At 46.7% G+C, this 25486-nt stretch overlaps 1 protein-coding gene across 1 annotated transcript; it reads right to left on the reverse strand.

The window, feature by feature from the left end:
• Positions 1–11141: 11141 nt before the first annotated feature.
• Positions 11142–20297, reverse strand: LOC138372301 (uncharacterized). Its single transcript, XM_069337584.1, has 4 exons — positions 20097–20297; positions 19625–19775; positions 14873–15037; positions 11142–11386 (listed from the first exon to the last, which is right to left on the reverse strand). The coding sequence occupies exons 1-4, from the start codon at positions 20295–20297 to the stop codon at positions 11142–11144; spliced, it is 762 nt and encodes a 253-aa protein (XP_069193685.1).
• Between the last annotated feature and the right edge of the window lie 5189 nt (positions 20298–25486).

Consider the following 25486-nt stretch of genomic DNA (forward strand, 5'->3'; position numbering starts at 1 on the left):
CTATATAGGGAACGACGCTCCCGTTCCAGTCTGCATCTCTTTCTCTTTTTTCTTAGGGGTATGCGGTTTGAACATATTTCTAGTGCTACTGAGCTTATTTTTTCCAGGCACTGGTTCAGGTTTGCATTTTCTAGCTGTTCTTCCCAGTTTATTTCTGTGAAGTCCTGTTTTATTTGCTCCCAGTTTATCTGTTTATTATTGAAGTTGAATTTGCTGAAATCTCCTCCACCGGGAATCTCGACGGGTTTTGAAGGTCCATTCCCCATGGTTGTGAGAACTTCAATTAAGTTGTGATCTGAGTAACAGGTATTTGTAATCATTATGTTCCCGATCAACTCATCGTTATTAGTGAAAATGAGGTCCAGCATGTTCTCCTTCCTAGTTGGTTCTACTATTTGCTGGTTTAAGGCAAACCTATCGCACATCCGTAGCAGGTCATTTGCATGTGCCTGTTCATTTAGGCTACTTCCTGGTATTCTTTCTGATATTACTGTATTAGCCAGGTGCTTCCATTTCAGATGCCGTAGGTTGAAGTCCCCAAGCAGGATGATGTTCGGAGCTGGATTTGCGAGGTTTTCCAAGCAGTGTTTTATTTTCATTAGTTGGTCTTTAAACTGCTGAGGGTTTGCCTCCGGTGACTTATATACAAGGACAACAATTACATTTAGGATCTCTATTTTGACTATCAGCACTTCCACCATATCATTTGAGGTGTTTAGCAGCTCAGTACAGATGAGTGTGTCTTTGATGTAGAGGCTGACCCCACCCTGAAGCCGGTGTTTCCTATCACATCTGAAAAGATTGTATTCTGAGATCCATATTTCACCATCAAGGTAGTCCTTTGTGTGAGTTTCCGTTAGGGCTGCAAACACTGCATTTGCCTCATGAAGGAGACCATCTATAAAGTGAACTTTGTTGGATTTGCGTGTTTTTATACCCTGGATGTTGGCAAATATAAATGATGTTATCGTGTTAGTGGAAGTGCTGGATGCCTTACTTGGTGTTAATATCTGAGGCTCTGGTAAGGAGGCCACTGTGTTTGCGTCCTCTCTAGCATTTGACCGAGTTGGTGGTAGAGTCTGGTCATTTTTAGCCATTCTTCTCCTCCTCCTCTTGCTAAAAAATTATCCCTGTCGATGGAGTAGTGGCTGTTTTCATAGTGGTAGTCTGTCGGTTTTATTCGCCTGGTACCTCTTACATGAAAAGCTGGACATTCAGCATTGAAGCACTCTTTCCTGTCCAGAGAGTTCTTGCAAATTTCTGGGTGAAAGAATTCACAGCTTTTGGTACATTTACCTGTATTGAGGAGGTTTCTGCACTTTCTAGGGTGATCGTATGTACACGTTCCATTTATTCTTTCCGATTCCCCATGCTTACAGGTAGCCCATTTGTAATACCAACAGATTTTGGGGCCTTGTTTTGTTTGTTTCCCTTTGCCAGGGACAGCACTCTGCTGCGGCGTCCCCGACACTGTCCCCTGCTCCGGTGCCTGTGACACCGCGCACTGCTCCGGTGCCTGTAACACCGCGCTCTGCTCCGGGGCCTGTGACACCGCGCTCCGTTCAGTGGTCCCCGACTCCACGCTCTGCTCAGGCGTCCCCGACTCCGCGCCCTGCTCAGGCGTCCCCGACTCCGCGCCCTGCTCAGGCGTCCTCGACTCCGCGCTCCACTCAGGCGTCCCCGACTCCGACTTGAGATAGGCCTGGAGGAGGCTGTATGGATGGCCAGTGTTGCTACCACGTGTTGCACTCTTAATTTGTTTTGTTCACTTGTTAGATTACATTACTTGCATTTTCCCACTAATTACCTTACAGCGGAGGCGTCTAGTTTCTGTGTCTGGGCACTAGTTACCTGAGTACGTTACACTATTTGAAAGAGAGTGTAGCCATGAGGCTACACTCAGTATTTCTAGAAAAAAAAGGGGGGAGGAAGTGAAGCCAACGTGACGTTATAGGCGAAATTCGCCCCCTGACATCAAAGCAGAGATAAGGGCCAGCTGCAATGGCTTTGCAGCTGCGCTCAGGCTATATACGGGGAGAGAGTAAGGAGCCGAGGGGGTGTTATGTAATAATGGGATCGAACCAGGGGGTTCCGAGGGAATATTTTGCAGGTACAGAGGTCGGGAAGGTGTGAATACAAGGTGGACACACTCTGGGCAGATGGGCCTAGAGTAATGTGCTACAGCTGTGGTGAGCACAGCAAGGAAGGATGACCAGAGAGCTGTGAGGTATCTACAGCGTTCTGGGGTTGGTGCCCTGGAACGAGACGGCAGCATTTACCCGAGGGAACATGACCCTGGGGTAGGAATCTTCGTTGCTCTGGAGGCCAGGATCACGTTAGCTCAGAGCAACGATGGGACATTGACAACATTCACCAGGCTGGACAGCCTGGATTTTGTCTGGGTCATGGAGGATCTACGACCTAGCAACCATGGGACACGAAGACAAGAGAAGTGATGCTGCCAATTGTGGAGGAGGCCAGTGAAACCTTGTGTGATCATTATAGCCCTTATGTCAACAGTACAGGGCAAGATGTTAAATTGTTATTAACTTGTTACTAAGGATGAAGAACCTTAGATATATATGTGTTGTGTATATATTAATGACTAGTGTCATTTCTGTGTAAGTGCCAGCATTCTGGTCCATGTAATTTTATGGTTATGTTTGTATGTAATTATATGTCAGCAGTTTAGGTATATGTGCATTGCTGGAGATGGGAAAAATTATTACAGACTATTTTACCTGTGCTATGATGTGAATATAATGTATATGTTGTAGAAGTGTTGTGAGTCATGTCGGGGAACATTTTAATTAGTTCATCATGTGCATGATGAACTTATTGGATGAATTTTTAGTTGTACATATATGGTGGGTGCATCCTCCAGGTCCTTGCACCAATGGAACCATTGCAATGATGCACTGCACAACATCTTCTCCACCACCACCTCACCTTCCTTTAACTACACCACCGCTTCCTCCAACACCATCACACCTTCCTCCAACACTACCACACCTTCCTATAACACCATCACACTTTTTTCTACCACCATCACACCGTCCTACAACACCACCACACTTTCCTACAACACCACCACACCTTCCTCCCCAACCATAGCACCTTTTCCACAACAACATCTTTTCCACCACCACCTCACCTTCTTTTAACACCACCACAGCATCCTCCAACACCATCAGACCTTCCTCCAACACTACCAAACCTTCCTCCTACACCACCTCACCTTCCTCCATCACCACACCTTCCTAGAACATCACCTCACCTTCGTCCAACACCACCACACTTTCCTCCAACACCAACACACCCTCCTCCAACATAACTCCTTCCTCCATCATCATCACACCGCACTACAACACCACCTAACCTTCCTCCAACACTACCACACCTTCCTACATCACCACACCTTCCTCCAACACCATCATACCTTCCTCCACCAACACCACACACTCCTACAACACCACACCTTCCTCTAATATCACCACATTTTCCTCCAACACCACCATCTTTCTCCAACACTACCACACCTTCCTATACACCATCTTCCTCCAAAACCACCACACCTTCATCCAACATCACCACACCTTTCTCCAACACCACACCTTCCTCCAACACCACACCTTCATCCAACACCACCACACCTTCCTACAACACCACCACACCTTCCTACAACACCACCCCTCCTTCTTTGAACACTATCACACCTTTCTCCAACACCACGTTTTTCTCCAACACCACACCTTCCTGAAACACCACCACACCTTCCTCCAACTCCACCACACCTTCCTACAACACCACGTCACCTTCCTCCAACACCACCACATCTTCCTCCAACACCACACCTTCGTCCAACACTATCACACCTTCCTCCAACACCACCACACCTTCCTTCAACAGCACCAGACCTTCCTCCAACACCACCTCACCCTCCACCCCTACACCTTCCTACAACACCACCACCCCTTCCTCCAGCACCACCTCATTTTCCTCCAATACCACACCTTACTTGAACATCACCTCACCTTCGTACAACACCACCACACTTTACTCTAACACCACACTTTCCTGCAACACCACCACAACCTTTAACAACAGCACCTCGCTTTCCTCCAACACCATCACATCGTCCTCCAACACCACCACACACTCCTACAAAACTAACACACCTTCCTCCGCCATCACCACACCTTCTTCCATAACCACCACACCTTCCTCCAACACTAACACACCTTCCAACAGCAGCACAAAACCTTCCTCTACCTCCACCACCCCTTCCTCCACCTCCACCTCACATTCCTTCAACACCACAACACCTTCCTCGTTCCTTCACAATCACAACACCTTCTTCCACCCCCACAACACCTTCCTCCAACATCAACACATCTTCCAACAACACCACCACACCTTCCTACAACACCACCAAACCATCCTCTACCTCCACCACACCTTCCTCCACCTCCACTTCATCTTCCTTCAACAATACCACACCTTCTTTAACACCCACAACACCTTCCTCCACCACCACCACACCTTCCTCCAACATTACTACACCTTCCTTTAATACCACCACACCTTCCTCCACCATCACAACACCTTCCTCAAAGACCCTTACATCTTCCTCCAACACCACTACCCCTTTCTGCAACACCACACATTCCTTCAATGCAACCACACCTTTCTCCAACACCACACCTTCTTCCAACACAACCACACCTTCCTCCAACACCACCACCCCCACACCTCTCTCCAACACTATCACACACTCCAACAACACCACCTCACTTTCCTCCAACACCACCACACCCTCTTCCAACATAACACCTTCCTCCAACACCACTACACCCTCCTACAATACCACACATTCCTCCAACACACCACACTTTAATCCAACACCACCACACTTTTCTCCAACACTACCACACCTTACTACAACACCGCCTTCCTCCAACACTACCATTCCTTCATCCAACACCACCACACGTATCTCCAACACCACACTTTACTCCAACATCACACCTCCCTCCAACACCACCACATTTTCCTCCAACACCACCACACCTTCCTACAACACCACCACACCTTCCTACAACACCAGCACTCCTTCTTTCAACACCATCACACCTTCCTCCAACACCACGCGTTTCCCCAACACCACACGTTCCCCCAACACAATCAAACCTTCCTCCAACACCACCACACCTTCCTTCAACACCAACACACCTTCCTGCAACACAACCTCACCCTCCTCCACTACACCTTCCTACAACTCCACCACACCTTCCTCCAACATCACCACACCTTCCTTCAACACCTAACACATTCCTCCACCACCACAACATCTTTTCCACCACCACCTCACCTTCCTTCAACACCACCACAGCTTCCTCCAACACCACTACACCTTTCTCCAACACCACCATACCTTCCTCCAACACTACCACACTTTCCTACAACACCACCACATCTTCCTACAACACCACCCCACCTATCTCCAACACCACCACACATTCCTCCAACATAACACCTTCCTCCACCACCACCACACACTTCTACAACACCACAATACCTTCCTCCAACACCACCACACCTTTCTCCAACACCACCATACCTTCCTCCACCACTCCTTCCTACAATACCACCACACCTTCCTACAACACCACCACACCTTCCTCATCTTCCACCACAACATCCTCCACCTCCACCTCACCTTCCTTCAACACCACCACACCATCATTCAACAGCACTACACCTTCCTCCACCACCACACAATCCTTCAATGCAACCACACCTTCCTACAACACCACTACACCTTCCTCCAACACCTCCACACCTTTCTCCACCACCGCAACAACTTCCTCAAAAACCACTACACCTTCCTCCAACACTACCACACCTTCCTCCAACACCACACATTCCTTCAATGCAACCACCCTTCCTCCAACTCTACCACACCTTCCTACAACACCAACACATCATCCTCCAACACCACACCTTCCTCCAGCACTATCACACCTTCCTCTAACACCACCACACCTTCCTTTAACACCACCAGACCTTCCTCCAACACCACCTCACCCTCCACCCCCACACCTTCCTACAACACAACCACGCCTTCATCCAAGACCACTACACCTTCCTCCAACACCACCACATCTTCCATTCAACACCACCACCACACATTTCTGCACCATCACAATATCTTTTCCACCACCACCTCACCTTCCTTCAACACAACCACACCTTCTTCCAACTCCACACCTCCAATACAACCACACCTTCCTCCATTACACCTCATCCTTCCTCCACCACCACCACACCTTCCTCCAACACCACCATACCTTCCTACAACACCACCACACCTTCCCTAACACCAGTACACCTTCCTCCAGCAACACACCTTCCTCCAATACCATCACACCTTCCTTGAACATCACCTCATTTTTCTCCAACACCATCGCACTTTCTTTTACCACCACCAAACCCTCCTACACCACCCTTTCCTCCAACACCACCTCACCCTCCTCCAACACCACAACTTCCTAGAACATTTCCTCACCTTCGTCCAACACATACACACTTTCCTCCAACACCACATCTTCCTCCAACACCATCACACCCTCCATCAACACCACCTTAATTTCCTACAACACCACCAAACACTCCTCCAACATAACACCTTCCTCCAACACCACCAGACCTTCCTACGACACCACCTAACCTTCCTCCAACACCACTACACCTTCCTACATCACCACACTTTCCTCCAACACCACCACACATTCTTCCAACGTAACACGTTCCTCCAACACCACCACACATTCCTCCGACGTAACACGTTCCTCCAACACCACCACACATTCCTACAACACCACCACTCGTTCTTTCAACACCACCACACCTTCCTGCAACACCTCGCCTTTCTCCAAAATCACACCTTCCTCGAACACCACACCTTCCTTCAACACCACCACACCTTCTTCCAACACCACTTCACCCTCCTCCACCACACCTTCCTACAACACAACCACGCCTTCATCCAACACCACTACACCTTCATCCAACACCACCATACCTTCCTACAACATCATCACACCTTCCACCAACACCACCTCACCTTCCTACAACACCATCACACATTCCTCTACAACCTCAACATCTTTTTCACCACCACCTCACCTTCCTACAACACCACCAGACCTTCCTCTACCTCCACCACACCTTCCTCCACCTCTACCTCACCTTCATTCAACACCACCACACCTTCCTTCACCACCACAACACCTTCTTCCACCAACACCACACCTTCCTCTAACACCATCACACATTCTACCAACACCTCACCTTCCTCCACCACACCACACCATCTCTAACACCACCTCCCATTCCTCCAAAACCCCCACACCTTCCTCCAACACTACCACACCTTTCTCCTAAACCACCACACCTTCCTACAACACTACACCTTCCTCCAACACCACCACACTTTAATCCAACACTACCACACCTTTCTCCAAGACTACCACACCTTCCTACAACACCAACTTCCTCCAACACTACCACTCCTTCATTCAACACCACCACACTTTCCCCTAACACCTCGGATTTCTCCAGCACCACACGTTCCTCCAACACCATCACACCTTTCTCCAACACCACCACCACACCTTCCTTCAACACCACCACACCTTCCTCCAACACCACCTAACCCTCTTCCACCACACCTTCCTCCAACACCACCTAACCCTCTTCCACCACACCTTCCTACAACACCACCACACCTTCCTTCACCACCACAACACCATCTTCCACCAACACCACACCTTCCTCTAACACCACCACACCTTCCTTCAACACCACCACACCTTCCTCCAACACCACCTAACCCTCTTCCACCACACCTTCCTCCAACACCACCTAACCCTCTTCCACCACACCTTCCTCCAACACCACCTAACCCTCTTCCACCACACCTTCCTTCACCACCACAACACCATCTTCCACCAACACCACACCTTCCTCTAACACCACCACACCTTCCTTCAACACCACCACACTTTCCTCCAACACCACCTAACCCTCTTCCACCACACCTTCCTCCAACACCACCTAACCCTCTTTCACCACACCTTCCTACAACACCACCACACCTTCCTTCACCACCACACCTTCCTCCATCACCACCTAACCCTCTTCCACCACACCTTCCTACAACACCACCACACCTTCCTTCACCACCACACCTTCCTCCAACACCACCTAACCCTCTTCCACCACACCTTCCTAAAACACCACCACACCTTCCTTCACCACCACAACACCATCTTCCACCAACACCACACCTTCCTCTAACACCACCACACCTTCCTTCAACACCACCACACTTTCCTCCAACACAACCTAACCCTCTTCCACCACACCTTCCTCCAACACCACCTAACCCTCTTCCACCACGCCTTCCTACAACACCACCACACCTTCCTTCACCACCACACCTTCCTCCAACACCACCTAACCCTCTTCCACCACACCTTCCTACAACACCACCACACCTTCCTGCACCACCACACCTTCCTCCAACACCACCTAACCCTCTTCCACCACACCTTCCTCCAACACCACCTAACCCTCTTCCACAACACCTTCCTACAACACCACCACACCTTCCTCCACAACCAACACACCTTCCTACAACACCATAACACATTCCTCCACAACCACAACATCTTTTCCACCACCACCTCACCTTCCTTAAACACCACCAATTCTTCCTCCAAAACCACCACACCACACCTTTCTCCAACACCACCTCACCTTCCTCCAACACTACCACACTTTCCTCCAACACCACCACTGCATCCTACATCTCCATCTCACCTTCTTCCAACACCATTACACCTTCCTCCAACACCATGCTTTCCTCTAACACCATCACATCTTCCTCCAACACCATTACACCTTCCTCCACCACCACCACACACTTCTACAACACCACAATACCTTCCTCCAACACCACCACACCTTTCTCCAACATCACCTCACCTTCCTCCACCACTCCTTCCTACAACACCACCACACCATCCTACAACACCACCACACCTTGCTCATCCTCCACTAAAACATCCTCCACCTCCACCTCACCTTCCTTCAACACCACCACACCATCATTCAACACCACTACACCTTCCTCCACCACCACACAATCCTTCAATGCAACCACACCTTCCTCCACCACCACAACAACTTCCTCAAAAACCACTACACCTTCCTCCAACACTACCACACCTTCCTCCAACACCACACATTCCTTCAATGCAACCACACCTTCCTCCAACTCCACCACACCTTGCTACAACACCACGTCACCTTCCTCCAACACCAACACATCATCCTCCAACACCACACCTTCCTCCAGCACTATCACACCTTCCTCTAACACCACCACACCTTCCTCCAACCCCACCTCACCCTGCACCCCACACCTTCCTACAACACAATCACGCCTTCATCCAAGACCACTACACCTTCCTCCAACACCACCACATCTTCCTACAACACCACAACACAATTCTGCACCATCAAAACATCTTTTCCACCACCACATCACCTTCCTTCAACACAACCACACCTTCTTCCAACTCCACACCTTCCTCCAAAACAACCACACCTTCCTCCATTACCACCTCATCCTTACTCAACCACCACCACACCTTCCTCCAACACCACCACACCTTCCTACAACACCACCACACCTTCCTACAACACCACCACACCTTCCCTAACACCAGCACACCTTCCTCCAGCAACACACCTTCCTCCAATACCATCACACCTTCCTAGAAAATTACCTCATTTTTCTCCAACACCACCACACCTTCCCCCAACAGCGTCACACCTTACTCCAATACTACTACACTTTCCTCCAACACCACCACACCTTCCTCCAACAGCGTCACACCTTCCTCTTCCTCTACTACACCTTCCTCCATCTCCTCCATACTTTTTTTTCGACACCACAACACATTCCTTCAACGAAACCACACCTTCCTCCAACACCACACATTCTTCCAACACAACCACACCTTCCTCCACAACTTCCACACCCTCCTCCACCACCACCACACCTTCCTCCAACACCACCAAAGCTTCCGATAACACCTCCACCCGTTCCTTCAGCACCACCTCACCTACATCCAACTCAACACCTTACTATAACATCACGTCACCTTCCTCCATCTCCATCACAATCTCCAACAACACCACCTCACTTTCCTCCAACACCATTGCACCTTCCTCCAACACAACCACACACTCCTACAACACTACCCCACCTTTCTTCACCATCATCACACCTTCCTTCAAATCCACTACACCTTCCTACAACACCACCACACCTTTCTCCAACACACCACACCTTCCTCCAACACCACCTCACTTTCCTTCACAACACCTTCCTACAACACGACCTTGCCTTCTTCTACCACCATAACACCTTCCTCGAACACTACCACACCTTCCTCAAACACCACTACACCTTCCTCCAACACCACCACACCTTCCTCCAACACCACACATTGCTTTAATGCAACCACACCTTCCTCCAACTCCACCACACCTTCATACAACACCACCACACTTTCCTCCAACACCACAACACCTTTCTCCAACACCACCACACCTTCCTCCACCAGCAACTTTACACTTTCCTACAACACCATCACATCTTCCTACAACATCACCTAACCTACCTCCAACACCACCACATATTCCTCCAAAATAAAACCTTCCTCCAACACCTTACATTCCTTCAACACAACCACACCTTCTTCCAACACCACACCTTTCTCCAATACAGCCACACCTTCCTCTATCACCACCACATCCTTATTCCACCACCTCCAGACCTTCCTCCAACACCACCACACCTTCCTCCAACACCACCACACCTTCCTACAACACCACCACACTTTCCTCTAACACCAGCACACCTTTCTCCAGCAACACACCTTCCTCCAATACCACCACACCTTCCTTGAACATTACCTCATTTTTCTCCAACACCAACACACCTCCAACAGCGTCACACCTTACTCCAATACTAATACACTTTCCTCCAACACCACCATACCTTCCTACAACACCACCAAACCATCCTCTTCCTCTACCACACCTTCCTCCACCTCCTCCTCACCTTTTTTGGACACCACAACACATTCCTTCAACGCAACCTCACCTTCCTCCAACACCACACATTCTTCCAACACAACCACACCTTCCTCCACAACTTCCACCCCTTCCTCCACCACCATCTCACCTTCCTCCAACACCACCAAAGATTCCGACAACACCTCCACCCCTTCCTCCAGCACCGCCTCACCTACATCCAACACCACACCTTACCAGAACATCACCTAACTCTCGTCCAATACCACCACTCTTTCCTCCAACACCACACCTTCCTCCAACACCATCACAATCTCCAACAACACCACATCACTTTCTTCCAACACCAACACACCTTCCTCCAACACCACCACACCTTCCTCCACCACCACAACAACTTCCTCAAAAACCACTTCATCTTCCTCGAACAACACCACACCTTCCTCCAACACCACCACACTTTAATCCAACACTACCACACCCACACCTTTCTCCAACACTACCACACCTTCCTACAACACCACCTTCCTCCAACACTACCACTTCCTCCAGCACCACACGTTCTTCCAACACCATAACACCTTTCTCCAACACCACCACCACACCTTCATTCAACACCACCACACCTTCCTCCAATACCACCTAACCCTCCTCCACCACACCTTCCTACAACACCACCACACCTTCCTCCACAACCACCACACCTTCCTTCAACACCATAACACATTCGTCCACAACCACAACATCTTTTCCACCACCACCTCACCTTCCTTAAACACCACCAATTCTTCCTCCAAAACCACCACACCACACCTTTCTCCAACACCACCACACCTTCCTCCAACGCTACCACACTTTCCTCCAACACCACCACTGCATCCTACAACACCATCCCACCTTCCAACACCACTACACCTTCCTCCATCACCATGCTTTCCTCCAACACCATCACATCTTCCTCCAACACCATTACACCTTCCTCCACCACCACCACACACTTCTACAACACCATAATACCTTCCTCCAACACCACCACACCTTTCTCCAATACCACCTCACCTTCCTCAACCACTCCTTCCTACAACTCCACCACACCTTCCTACAACACCACCACACCTTCCGCATCCTCCACCACAACATCCTCCACCTCACCTTCCTTCAACACCACCACACCTTCATTCAACACCACTACACCTTCCTCTACCACCACACAATCCTTCAATGCAACCACACCTTCCTTCACCACCACATAATCCTTCAATGCAACCACACCTTCCTACAACACCACTACACCTTCCTCCAACACCACCACACCTTCCTCCAACACTACACATTCCTTCAATGCAATTACACCTTTCTCCAACTCCACCACACCTTCCTACAACACCACCACACATTCCTCCCACACCACAACACCTTTCTCCAACACCACCACACCTTCCTCCACCAGCAGCTCTACACTTTCCTACAACACCATCACATCTTCCTACAACATCACCTTACCTACCTCCAATACCACCACACATTCCTCCAAAATAACACCTTCCTACAACACCATTTTTCCTTCTTCCAACACAACAACACCTTCCTCCAACACCTTACATTCCTTCAACACAACTACACCTTCCTCCAACACCACACCTTCCTCCAATACAACCACACCTTCCCCCATCACCACCACATCCTTCCTCCACCACCACCACACCTTCCTCCAACACCACCACACCTTCCTACAACACCACCACACCTTCCTCTAACACTAGCACACCTTTCTCCAGCAACACACCTTCCTCCAATACTACCACACCTTCCTAGAACATTACCTCATTTTTCTCCAACACCACAACACCTTCCTCCAACAGCGTCACACCTTACTCCAATACTACTACACTTTCATCCAACACCACCACACCTTCCTACAACACCACCAAACCTTCCTCTTCCTCTACCACACCTTCCTCCACCTCCTCCTCACCTTTTTTCGACACCACAACACATTCCTTCAACGCATCCACACCTTTCTCCAACACCACACATTCTTCCAACACAACCACACCTTCCTCCACAACTTCCACACCTCCCTCCACCACCACCACTCTTTCCTCCAACACCACACCTTCCTCCAACACCTTACATTTCTTCAACACAACCACACCTTCCTCCAACACCACACCTTCCTCCACCACCACACAATCCCTCAATGCAACTACACCTTCCTACAACACCACTACACCTTCCTCCAACACCACCACACCTTCCTCCATCACCACAACAACTTCCTCAAAAACCACTACACCTTCCTCCAACAACACCCACACCTTCCTCCAACACCACCACACTTTAATCCAACACTACCACACCTTTCTCCAACACTTCCACACCTTCCTACAACACCACCTTCCTCCAACACTACCACTCCTTCATCCAACACTACCACACTTTCCTCCAACACCTCGGATTTCTCCAGCACCACACCTTCCTTCCACACCACCACACCTTCCTCCAACACCACCTAACCCTCCTCCACCAAACCTTCCTACAACACCACCACACCTTCCTCACAACCACCACACCTTCCTTCAACACCATAACACATTCGTCCACAACCACAACATCTTTTCCACCAACACCTCACCTTCCTTAAACACGACCAATTCTTCCTCCACAACCACCACACCACACCTTTCTCCAACACCACCACACCTTCCTCCAACACCACTACACCTTCCCCCAACACCATGCTTTCCTCCAACACCATCACACCTTTCTCCAACACCACCTCACCTTTCTCAACCACTCCTTCCTTCAACTCCACCACACCTTCCTACAACACCACCACACCTTCCTCATCTTCCAACACAACATCCTCCACCTCACCTTCTTTCAACACCACCACACCATTCACCACCACTACACCTTCCTCCACCACCACACAATCCTACAATGGAACCACACCTTTCTTCACCACCACACAATCCTTCAATGCAACCACACCTTCCTAAAACACCACTACACCTTCCTCCAACACCACCACACCTTCCTCCACCACCACAACAACTTTCTCAAAAACCACTACACCTTCCTCCAACACCATCACACCTTCCTCCAACACCACACATTCCTTCAATGCAACCACACCTTCCTCCAATTCCACTACACCTTTCTCCAACACTACCACACCTTCCTCCAACAGCAGCTCTACACTTTCCTACAACACCATCACATCTTCCTACAACATCACCTTACCTACCTCCAACACCACCACACATTCCTTCAAAATAACACCTTCCTCCAACACCACCACAGCTTCCTACAACACCATCTTTCCTTCTTCCAACACCACAACACCTTTCTCCAACACATTACATTTCTTCAACACAACTACACCTTCTTCCAACACCACACTTACCTCCAATACAATCAAACCTTCCTCCATCACCACCACATCCTTCCTCCACCACCACCACACCTTCCTCCAACACCACCACACCTTCCTACAACACCACCACACCTTCCTCCAACACTAGCACACGTTTCTCCAGCAACACACATTCCTCCAATACCACCACACCTTCCTAGAACATTACCTCATTTTTCTCCAACAACACCACCACAGCTTCCTCCAACAGCGTCACACCTGATTCCAATACTACTACACTTTCCTCCAACACCACCACACCTTCCTACAACACCACCAAACCTTCCTCTTCCTCTATCACACCTTCCTCCACCTCCTCCTCACCTTTTTTCGACACCACAACACATTCCTTCAATGCAACCTCACCTTCCTCCAACACCACACATTCTTCCAACACAACCACACCTTCCTCCACAACTTCCACCCCTTTCTCCACCACCATCTCACCTAGATCCAACACCACACCTTACTAGAACATCACCTCACCTTCGTCCAACACCACCACACTTTCCTCCAACACCATCACAATCTCCAACAAAACCACCACACTTTCCTCCAACACCACATCTTTTTCCAACACCACATCTTCCTCCAACACCACATCTTCCTCCAACACCATCACACCCTCCATCAACACCACCTCAATTTCCTCCAACACCACCAAACCCTCCTCCAACACCACCAGACCTTTCTACGACACCACCTAACCTTCCTCCAACACCACTACACCTTCCTACATCACCACACTTTCCTTCAACACCACCACACATTCCTACAACATCTTTTTAGTTTAGTTCATTTATTATGCACCCCATACCCATCTTGTGGGCGGTAATGGAGGCACATAATGGGCTTAGGGACTGAACCCCACAATTCATTTACCTAAGCAAGTTACAATCTTGATGAGCTAGTTACAAAATTCAATATAAGTCGTCACATCAACAATGTGACACCTACATACACCAATTTGACTACAACACCACCACTCCTTCTTTCAACACCACCACACCTTCTTGCAACACGTCGCCTTTCTCCAAAATCACACCTTCCTCAAACACCACCACACCTTCCTCCAACGCCACACCTTCCTCCAAGACCATCACACCTTCCTCCAACACCATCACACCTTCCTCCAACACCACACCTTCCTTCAACACCACCACACCTTCCTCCAACACCATTTCACCCTCCTCCACCACACCTTCCTACAACACAACCACGCCTTTATCCAACACCACTACACCTTCATCCAACACCACCATACCTTCCTACAACATCATCACACCTTCCACCAACACCACCTCACCTTCCTACAACACCATCACACATTCCTTCACAACCTCAACATCTTTTTCACCACCACCTCACCTTCCTACAACACCACCAGACCTTCCTCTACCTCCACCACACCTTCCTCCACCTCCACCTCACCCTCCTCCAACACCACCACACTTTAATCCAACACAAATACACCTTTCTCCAACACTACCACACCTTCCTACAACACCACCTTCCTCCAACACTACCACTCCTTCATCCAACACCACCCAATTTCCTCCAACACCTCGGATTTCTCCAGCACCACACGTTCCTCCAACACTATCACACCTTTCTCCAACACCACCACCACACCGTCCTTCAACACCACCACACCTTCCTCCAACACCACCTAACCCTCCTCCACCACACCTTTCTACAACACCACCACACCTTCCTCCACAACCACCACACCTTCCTTCAACACCATAACACATTCCTTCTCAACCACAACATCTTTTCCACCACCACCTCACCTTCCGTAAACACCACCAATTCTTACTCCAAAACCACCACACCACACCTTTTTCCAACACCACCACACCTTCCTCCAACACTACCACACTTTCCTCCAACACCACTGTTGGACATTTCCAACACTAATACTATTGTATTATAATAAATCAGTATCATTATGTACTAACTACAGTAGTCACTAAAACTTACTAACAGTAATGTTCACATAAACTAACCATTATATCTACATATGGATGCTGGAATTCTTACGAAACCAAGCACCAGTATTGCGTCAGATTATATCTAGTTAAACACATTTATTGCCAGTGTGTTAGAGAATTGAATGTGATTCTCTAAAATCATCAGTATTCTGTGTGATAATTATTTATGGATAACATAACTCCCAAATAATTCTAAACCGAGAGTTTTTAGTTACAATTGTTATCAAGTAATAGTTTTTCTGTCACGCGTGAATGCCATGGAGAAAACTAAAATCTTCTCCATTTCTCGTTTACCACCATAAGACGAGAAAGCAACAATATTTAAATCCCTAAAATCACAACCCAGTCTTTATTAAAGTATTTCAACCACAATTGCGCGAAATAGTATTATTCGTGATAAATAATTTCTGTGGTGAAGGTGGGGACGTGGGTGGAGGGAGGAGAGACGCCATAGTGTGTGTGTGTGTGGCGAGCTCGTGTTGCGGAGTGAGCAACGAGAGCATACGTATTTGAACGGGAAGTCGTGACGTCAGAGTCTGAGACACGTGACGTTGGGATTATCAGCAAGAATTACACTGGTACTCAACCTTGAACGAATAATTATTCTTCTACGTGATCTACAGGGCTCGGTCAAATAATAACGCGTCGATATTCAAGCCAAACTCTCAACCACGTGTACAAAATTGTGGAAGTTTGAGACTGAGACGCGATACCGGCAGACTTCAGCATACACTGTACCCGTCGATAAGTATATATTTCTTTCTTGATGCATCATTAGAGATTGTATATTTCGTGGGCAGTCTGTCGTTACATCGAATGACGACTAAAAATCCAACGTTAGTACCGCACTAATCTTTATTTTCTATTTCATAAATATTGAGATTTAAGTAGCCTAGTTCAATGCTGCGTAATATCCTTTAAATTACAGCTCGTATGTGAGGAGTCGTTAACCGCATTCGTGTTATTCACCTCTAAGGGCTTCTATGTGGAGATCCTGAGATCACGAGGACGAGGCGCGAACGATGTCATAGAAATCGTCTTCAAGCTAAGACTTTTTGTACACATTTAATTACTCCGATTTATTCTACATGTTCCTGATATTATCATATTGAATGCTTGTCATGTGAACTGGAGATAAAATGTGTTTATTTAGATGATTGCTCTCTAATTCTAATAATCATTAATAATTTCTATTTGTATTTACCTATTGATTCTATAATATTTTGGTCACAATATTCTTTATTCAACAATGAACTGGTGCACGAACCACACTAGTTCCTAGACGTATATGAAGTTCTAGCAATCCCCCCCCAATGTAGGTGTTTGAGGCTCTGACTTTAGTTAATTAACAATACAGTCCATTATTTATTTAAGTGATTATTCTTTCTAATATTTATCCATAGACACTGGTTCTTCCTTGTGTTTCGAATGATCACTTTTTATTAGTTTCCCTCTTTTCTCAAAAGTGGGTGGTCCTTCGTTATTAATTTGATTAATTAAATAATTAAATAATTGAGTCAAGCCCCAGATATCCCACAACCACCACTGCATCCTACAACACCATCTCACCTTCTTCCAACACCACTACACCTTCCTCCAACACCACGTTTTCCTCCAACACCATCAATTCTTCTTCCAACACCATTACACCTTCCTCCACCACCACCACCACACACTTCTACAACACCACAATACCTTCCTCGAACACCACCACACCTTCCTCCAACACCACCTCACCTTCCTCCACCACTCCTTCCTACAACTCCACCACACCTTCCTACAACACCACCACACCTTCCTCATCCTCCCCCACAACATCCTCCACCTCCACCTCACCTTCCTTCAACACCACCACACATTCATTCAACACCACTACACCTTCCTCCACCACCACACAATCCTTCAATGCAACCACACCTTCCTCCATCACCACAACAACTTCCTCAAAAACCACTACACCTTCTTCCAACACCACCACACCTTCCTCCAACATCACACATTCCTTCAATGCAACCACACCTTCCTCCAACTCCACCACACCTTCCTACAACACCACGTCACCTTCCTCCAACACCATCACATTTTCCTCCAACACCACACCTTCCTCCAGCACTATCACACCTTCCTCCAACACCACCACACCTTCCTTTAACACCACCAGACCTTCCTCCAACACCACCTCACCCTCCACCCCCACACCTTCCTACAACACAACCACACCTTCATCCAACACCACTACAGCTTCCTCCAACACCACCACACATTTCCCCACCACCACAACATCTTTTCCACCACCACCTTACCTTCCTTCAACACCACCATAGCTTTTTCCAACACCACCACACCTTCCTCCAACACCACAACACCTTTCTCCAACACCATCACACCTTCCTCCACCAGCAACTCTACCCTTTCCTACAACGCCATCACATCTTTCTACAACATCACCTTACCTACCTCCAACACCACCACACATTACTCCAATATAACACCTTCCTCCAACACCACCACAGCTTCCTACAACACCATCTTTCCTTCTTCCAACACCACAACACCTTCCTCCAACACCTTACATTCCTTCAACACAACTACACCTTCTTCCAACACCACACCTTCCTTCAATACAACCACACCTTCCTCCATCACCACCACATCCTTCCTCCAACACCACCAAAGCTTCCGACAACACCTCCACCCCTTCCTCCAGCACCACCTCACCTACATCCAACACCACACCTTACTAGAACATCACCTCACCTTCGTCCAACACCACCACACGTTCCTCCAACACCACACCTTCCTCCTACACCATCACAATCTCCAACAACACCACCTCACTTTCCTCCAACACCAACAAATCTTCCTCCAACACAACCACACTCCTACAACACTACCACACCTTACTTCACCATCATCACACCTTCCTTCAACTCCACTACACCTTCCTTCAACACCACCACACCTTTCTCCAACACCACCACACCTTTCTCCAACACCACCTCACTTTCCTTCACAACACCTTCCTACAACACGACCTTACCTTCTTCTACCACCATAACACCTTCCTCGAACACTACCACACCTTCCTCAAACACCACTACACCTTCCTCCAACACCACCACACCTTCCTTCAACACCATCACACCTTGCTCTTCCACCACCACACCTTCTTCCAACACCACTACACCTTCCTTCAACACCACCACACATTCGTCCTACACCTCAATGCCTTCTTCGAAAAACACTACACCTTCTCTTAACTCCACCACACCTTCCTCCAACACCACACATTCCTTCATCACAATCACACATTCCTACAAGACCACCACACCTACCTCCAACACCACACCTTCCTTCAATACAACCACACCTTCCTCCATCACCACCACACCTTCCTCCACCACCATCACACCTTCCTCCAACACCACCACACCATCCTACAAAACCACCACACTTTCCTCCAACACCACCACACCTTCCTCCAACACCAACAAACATTACTAGAATATCACCTCATCTTCGTCCAACACCAACACACTTTCCTCCAATACCACACGATCCTCCAACACCATCACACCCTCCAACAACCCCATTTCACCTTTCTCCAGCACCACCACTCCTTCCTCCATTACCACAATTTCCTCCAACACCACCACTCCTTCCTCCATCATCTCCACACCTTTCTCCAACACCACACCTTCCTCCAACACCATCACACCTTCCTCCAACACCACCACTTTTTCCTCCAACACCACATCATGATCACAGCACCACCACATCTTCCTACACCACACAACACCACCTCCAACACTACCACACATTCCTCCAACACCACAACTCCTTCCTCCAACACCACCACACCTTGCTTCAACACCACCACACCTTCCTACAACACCACACCTTCCTCCAACACCACCACACTTTCCTCTAACACCACCACACCTTTCTTCAATACAACCAAACCTTCCTACAACACCACCGTTCTCCAAATCCACTACACATTCCTCCAACGCCACCACAACTTTCTCAAACACCATACCTTCCTCCAACACCACACCATCCTCCAACACCACCACATTTTCCTGCACCACCACATCACCTTCCTACAACACCACAACACATTCCTACAACACCACCACACCCTCCTCAAACACTACCTCACCTTCCTCCAACACCATGCTTTTCTCCAACACCTCACCATCCTCTAACACCACCACACCTTCGTCCAACACCACCACACCTTTCTACAATACTACGTCATCTTCCTCCAACACCACCACACCTTCCTCCAACACTATCACACCTTACTCCAACACCACTACACCTTCCTCCACCTCAACCACACCTTTCTACAACACCAACATACCTTCCTCCACCACCACCGCACCTTCCTCCAACACCATCACTCCTTTATACAACTCCATCACACCTTCCTCCAATTCACTGCACAAATTCCTCATGTAAAAAAAAAAAAAAAAAAAAAAAAAAAAAAAAAAAAAAAAAAAAAAAAAAAAAAGCCCTGCCGGTGCACCTGGAGTGCTCAGAATTGGGATAACCGCCACATGCTACACGAAACTGCATGTGCCAGCTGATCCTGGCACCCATTGTCTGGTGGACTATTGATCACATGCCCTTGTATAGCCAACCATCCTCCCAGATGGGGAATTTTAGTACCACTCTTTACACTAAGTATATAACCCTTCATATTGTCAGTTAGACAGCTGTAACGAGCCTCTTCCTGGGGATGTGTATGTGTGGGCGGGCACGTGTATATTAGAGAGTAATATATGTAGTAGACATAATAGAGAAAAAATAAATTGCTTAGAAAGGCGGGGTCCAAGAGCTAATAGCTCGATTCTGCAGATACAAATAGTGAACACACACACAAACAGAATTGACTGTGTTCATTGATAGGAGAGAGGTGGGACCAAAGAGCCAAAGCTCAACCCCCTGTAACCACAACCAGGCGAGTACAACTAGGTGAGTACATACACACATCCCAGTCTTATCAATACACTATGAGTGACTACTGCACGAGCACCACTTAGTCTCCATAACACCTCAACATACACGCTGGTAATCATTCACTCTGCATTAAACACAGCCTTTAATATACGACGGCGCCACACGCGTGTAGCCAAGGTCTACTCTAGTGTCCACGAGATAGTCTGATAACGAATCGATAACGATACTTGGTTACCGGGTACTGACTGTGGCTAGCTATGGCTGGCTGTGGCTGGCAGTGGCTAGCTACCTGCTTGATGGGGTTCTATGCCTATGGCACCTCTGCTTTTCACTGGTTATATTCTGCGGTTTCTTCCTTCCATTCGTCCTCCACCTTCCTCCATCTCCAACACACCTTTCTCAAATACCACAACACCTTCCTCCAACACTACCACACCTTCTTCCAACACCACTACATCTTCCTCCAACTCCACCACACCTTCCTCCAACACCCCACATTCCTTCAACATAACCACACCTTCCAACAAAACCACCACTCCTTCCTCCAACTCCACACCTTCCTCCAACACCACCACACCTTCCTCCACCACCACCACAACTTCCTCCAACACCTCCACACCTTCCTACAACACCACCTCTCCTTTCTCCAACACCACCACACCTTCCTAGAACATCAACTCACCTTCGTCCAACACCACCACCCTTTCCTTTCATTACCACACCCTCCAACACTATCACACCCTCCAACAACACCATCTCACCTTCCTCCAACATCACCACACCTTCCTCCATTAACACACCTTCCTCCAACATCACCACACCTTTTTCCAAAACCATCACACCTTCCTCCAACACCACACCTTCCTCTAACACCACCACACCTTCGTCCAACATCACCACACCTTTCTTCAACACCACTGCTTCCTCCGACACCACACATTCCTTCAACACCACACCATTTTCAAACACCGCACCTTCCACCAACACCTCCACACCTTCCACCAACACCTCCACACCTTTCTCCAACAGCACACCTTCTTCAAACACCACACCAGTAGTGTGGATGACACCGCACAGACGATATTTTGTTTCTGGGAAATATCGTGTCTGTGAGTCAGGGTTTTCAGGTAAATTTAGAAATATCGTGTTTGTGTCACAGCATTTCCAGGTAAAATCTACGGGCATATTTTGCCTGTTTTCAACATCGGAAATTTCGTGTTTATCGCACAGGGTTTTCAGGTAGATTTTGAAATATCGTGTTTGTGTCTTCAGGTGTTGCAGGTGAATTTGTCCAGTCACAGATTTGGAGTTAAGGAATTCTTATGAGGAAAATAATTTCTGAGATTTTAAAAGTTTGCTAACCGTTCTTAAGGGGGAAATTCAATTTTTTTTCAGAGCTCAGTTTTAAGAAAATATTTCAGAGTTTCAAATAACCATAGAAGTTTATTTATATGTTTATGACCAAATTTTGTAAAAAGACCATTTTCATCGAAAACTGTCTTAGTCAATTTGTTAAGGAAAACAGACATCTTAGCCATTACATTTCGTTTTATAAGCATTTAAGTCAGAAAATAGTTTAAGCTCAAATTCGTCAGAGTCCACTTTGTTAGCAAAATTATTCAGAGTCCAGTTTATGCCTGAAATAATCAGAGTCAAGTTTTAGCCGGAAAATTAACAGAGTCCAATTAACAACAGAAATTCATCAGAGTCCTGTAATCTACCAAAATTTGTCAGAGTCCACTTTGTGAGCAAAACAGTCCATTTTCAACCCATTTTTCATCAGAGTCCATTTTATACCGAAATTTCGTCAGAGTCCAGTAAAGGCCAAAAATCCAATTATCAACAGAAATTCATCAGAGTCCAGTTTTCTAGCAAAATTCGTCAGAGTCCTGTAATCTGTGAAAATTTGACAGAGTCCAGTTTATACCGAAAATTCGCCAGAGTCCACTTTGCGCCAAAATGTTCAGAGTCCAATTCATGATCGAAATCAATCAGAGTCCAATTAAAGACTCAAATTTGACAGAGACCACATTTTCGCTACTAGCAGTCCAATCCCCCTGAAATTTTAAACAGTCATATTTCAGACGTAGTAAATAAGATCAAGTCAGTTACTGAGCTCCAGCTCTTGTCCCCCACCTTACTTCCCTCTCGTGTCTTCGGTAATATCCTATCAAATTCCCTGAAATTTATACCCTCTGTATTTCAGACCCCGTAAATAAGATCAAAACAGTTAACAAGCTCCAGCTCTCGTCCCCACCTTAGTTCTCTCTCGTATCTTTGTAAATAACCCATCAATTTCCCTGAAATTTTTACCCTCTGTATTTCAGACATAGTAAATATGATGTAAAATATTATAAAACTCTAGCTCTTGTCCTCTGTCCAAGTTCACTCCTGTAAATTCATTACTATCAGTCAAAATCCCCCTGAGATTTGAACACTCAACTACATTTTCAGACCCCCTGCAAATAAATCAAAAGCAAATTATCGAGTTTCAACTCATGTTCTTCACTTAGTTCAATGTTCATCAAAGTATTTCAGATCAAGCCTCTCTCCAGTCTATCAAAGTAAACATCATTTCCTTTATTACCCTTTTTGTACTCAGCTCTGTAATTTTCACACAGTCATATAACACCTTACCTTCAATACCTTTGTTTACCCAAGTAAACAATAATCACACGGTCAAAATCTCACCGTACACTTTCCCTCCCTTACCTTCTCATCCCCAACTTATCCAATCTTCAATAATCCTACTGTATTTTCATATTTTCTCTATATTCAGCTGTGTTCTTCACATTTTGTCCATGTTATCTGTGTTCGCTCCATGTTCTATAAATGTTCACAGCAAGCTCAGTTCAAATTTTTTCACCTGTTTTTCTCATTTTTTCTGTTTTCTACCATTTTCCCTGTATGTTCATTATGTTTTTCATGTACATCATATGTTCTCTGTATAACTTTTATACACAATATTCAAGTTCTCAATGTTTTTAGCTTGTTCTTCACATGTTCAGTGTTCATTCTTTGTATTCCCTATGTTCCTTATCATGTCTTCATAGTCTCTATAAGTTCATATTCCCTGCATGTTCACTCTATCCATCAACTTTTTCTTACATGTTTTCTGTGTTCACCGTATGTTCACTGTGTTCATTCCCTTACTTAACCTCAATTTTTTATGTTCTTAGTTTCTTTAAACCAATTTGTTTCTTCCATTCACTAACTAGTTCTTTGTCAAATAATATTATACTGCAATACAGTTCCCTCAACAATTTTAGTCACCCAGTTTTTATTTGCAAAACTATGTCAAAGTAATTCTCGTAGTCAACTTACTAGTTCTACCAACCCTGTTCTTAAACAAATCTACACTTTATTCAGTTCCAAATTTACAAAGACAAACCTTTCTTGTAACTTCTTAACTAAAAATTACTTGTCAATCAACCGAAAATAGTCAGAATTAACCTCGTTCAACACGGTTCTTAACTAAAACAACCTTTCTCTTAGCTAAAAATCGTCAAAGGAATCTTACCATCACTGTTCTTAACTAAAATAACCTTTCTCTTAGCAAAAATAGTCAAAGGAAACGTTTCCAATACTGTTCATAACTAACTTTATCCATCGTCAAGTAATTAAAAATAGTCTTGTTCATCATTTCGTAACAGCCATTATGTTTCGTCAAGTAAGAAAAAATAACCAAAGATATCTTTCATCGCTGTTCTTAACTGACATTATACTTTGGGGAGCACAAAAATAGTCTCCCTCATCATGTTTTGTCTTTTTTGCTTAACTAAAAGTATTCATCAGTCAACTAAAAAATAGTTACTTCTTCATGTTTCCCTGTCATTTCTTAACTGAAATATCACTTCTCTCATCTGAAAATAGTCATGTGGAGCCTCTTTCCAACACTGTTCTTAACTAAAGTAACCTTTCACTTCGCTAAAATAGT

This window comes from Procambarus clarkii, chromosome 38 (genome assembly GCF_040958095.1).
Source record: "Procambarus clarkii isolate CNS0578487 chromosome 38, FALCON_Pclarkii_2.0, whole genome shotgun sequence".
In the NCBI taxonomy this organism is placed as follows: Eukaryota; Metazoa; Arthropoda; class Malacostraca; order Decapoda; family Cambaridae; genus Procambarus; species Procambarus clarkii.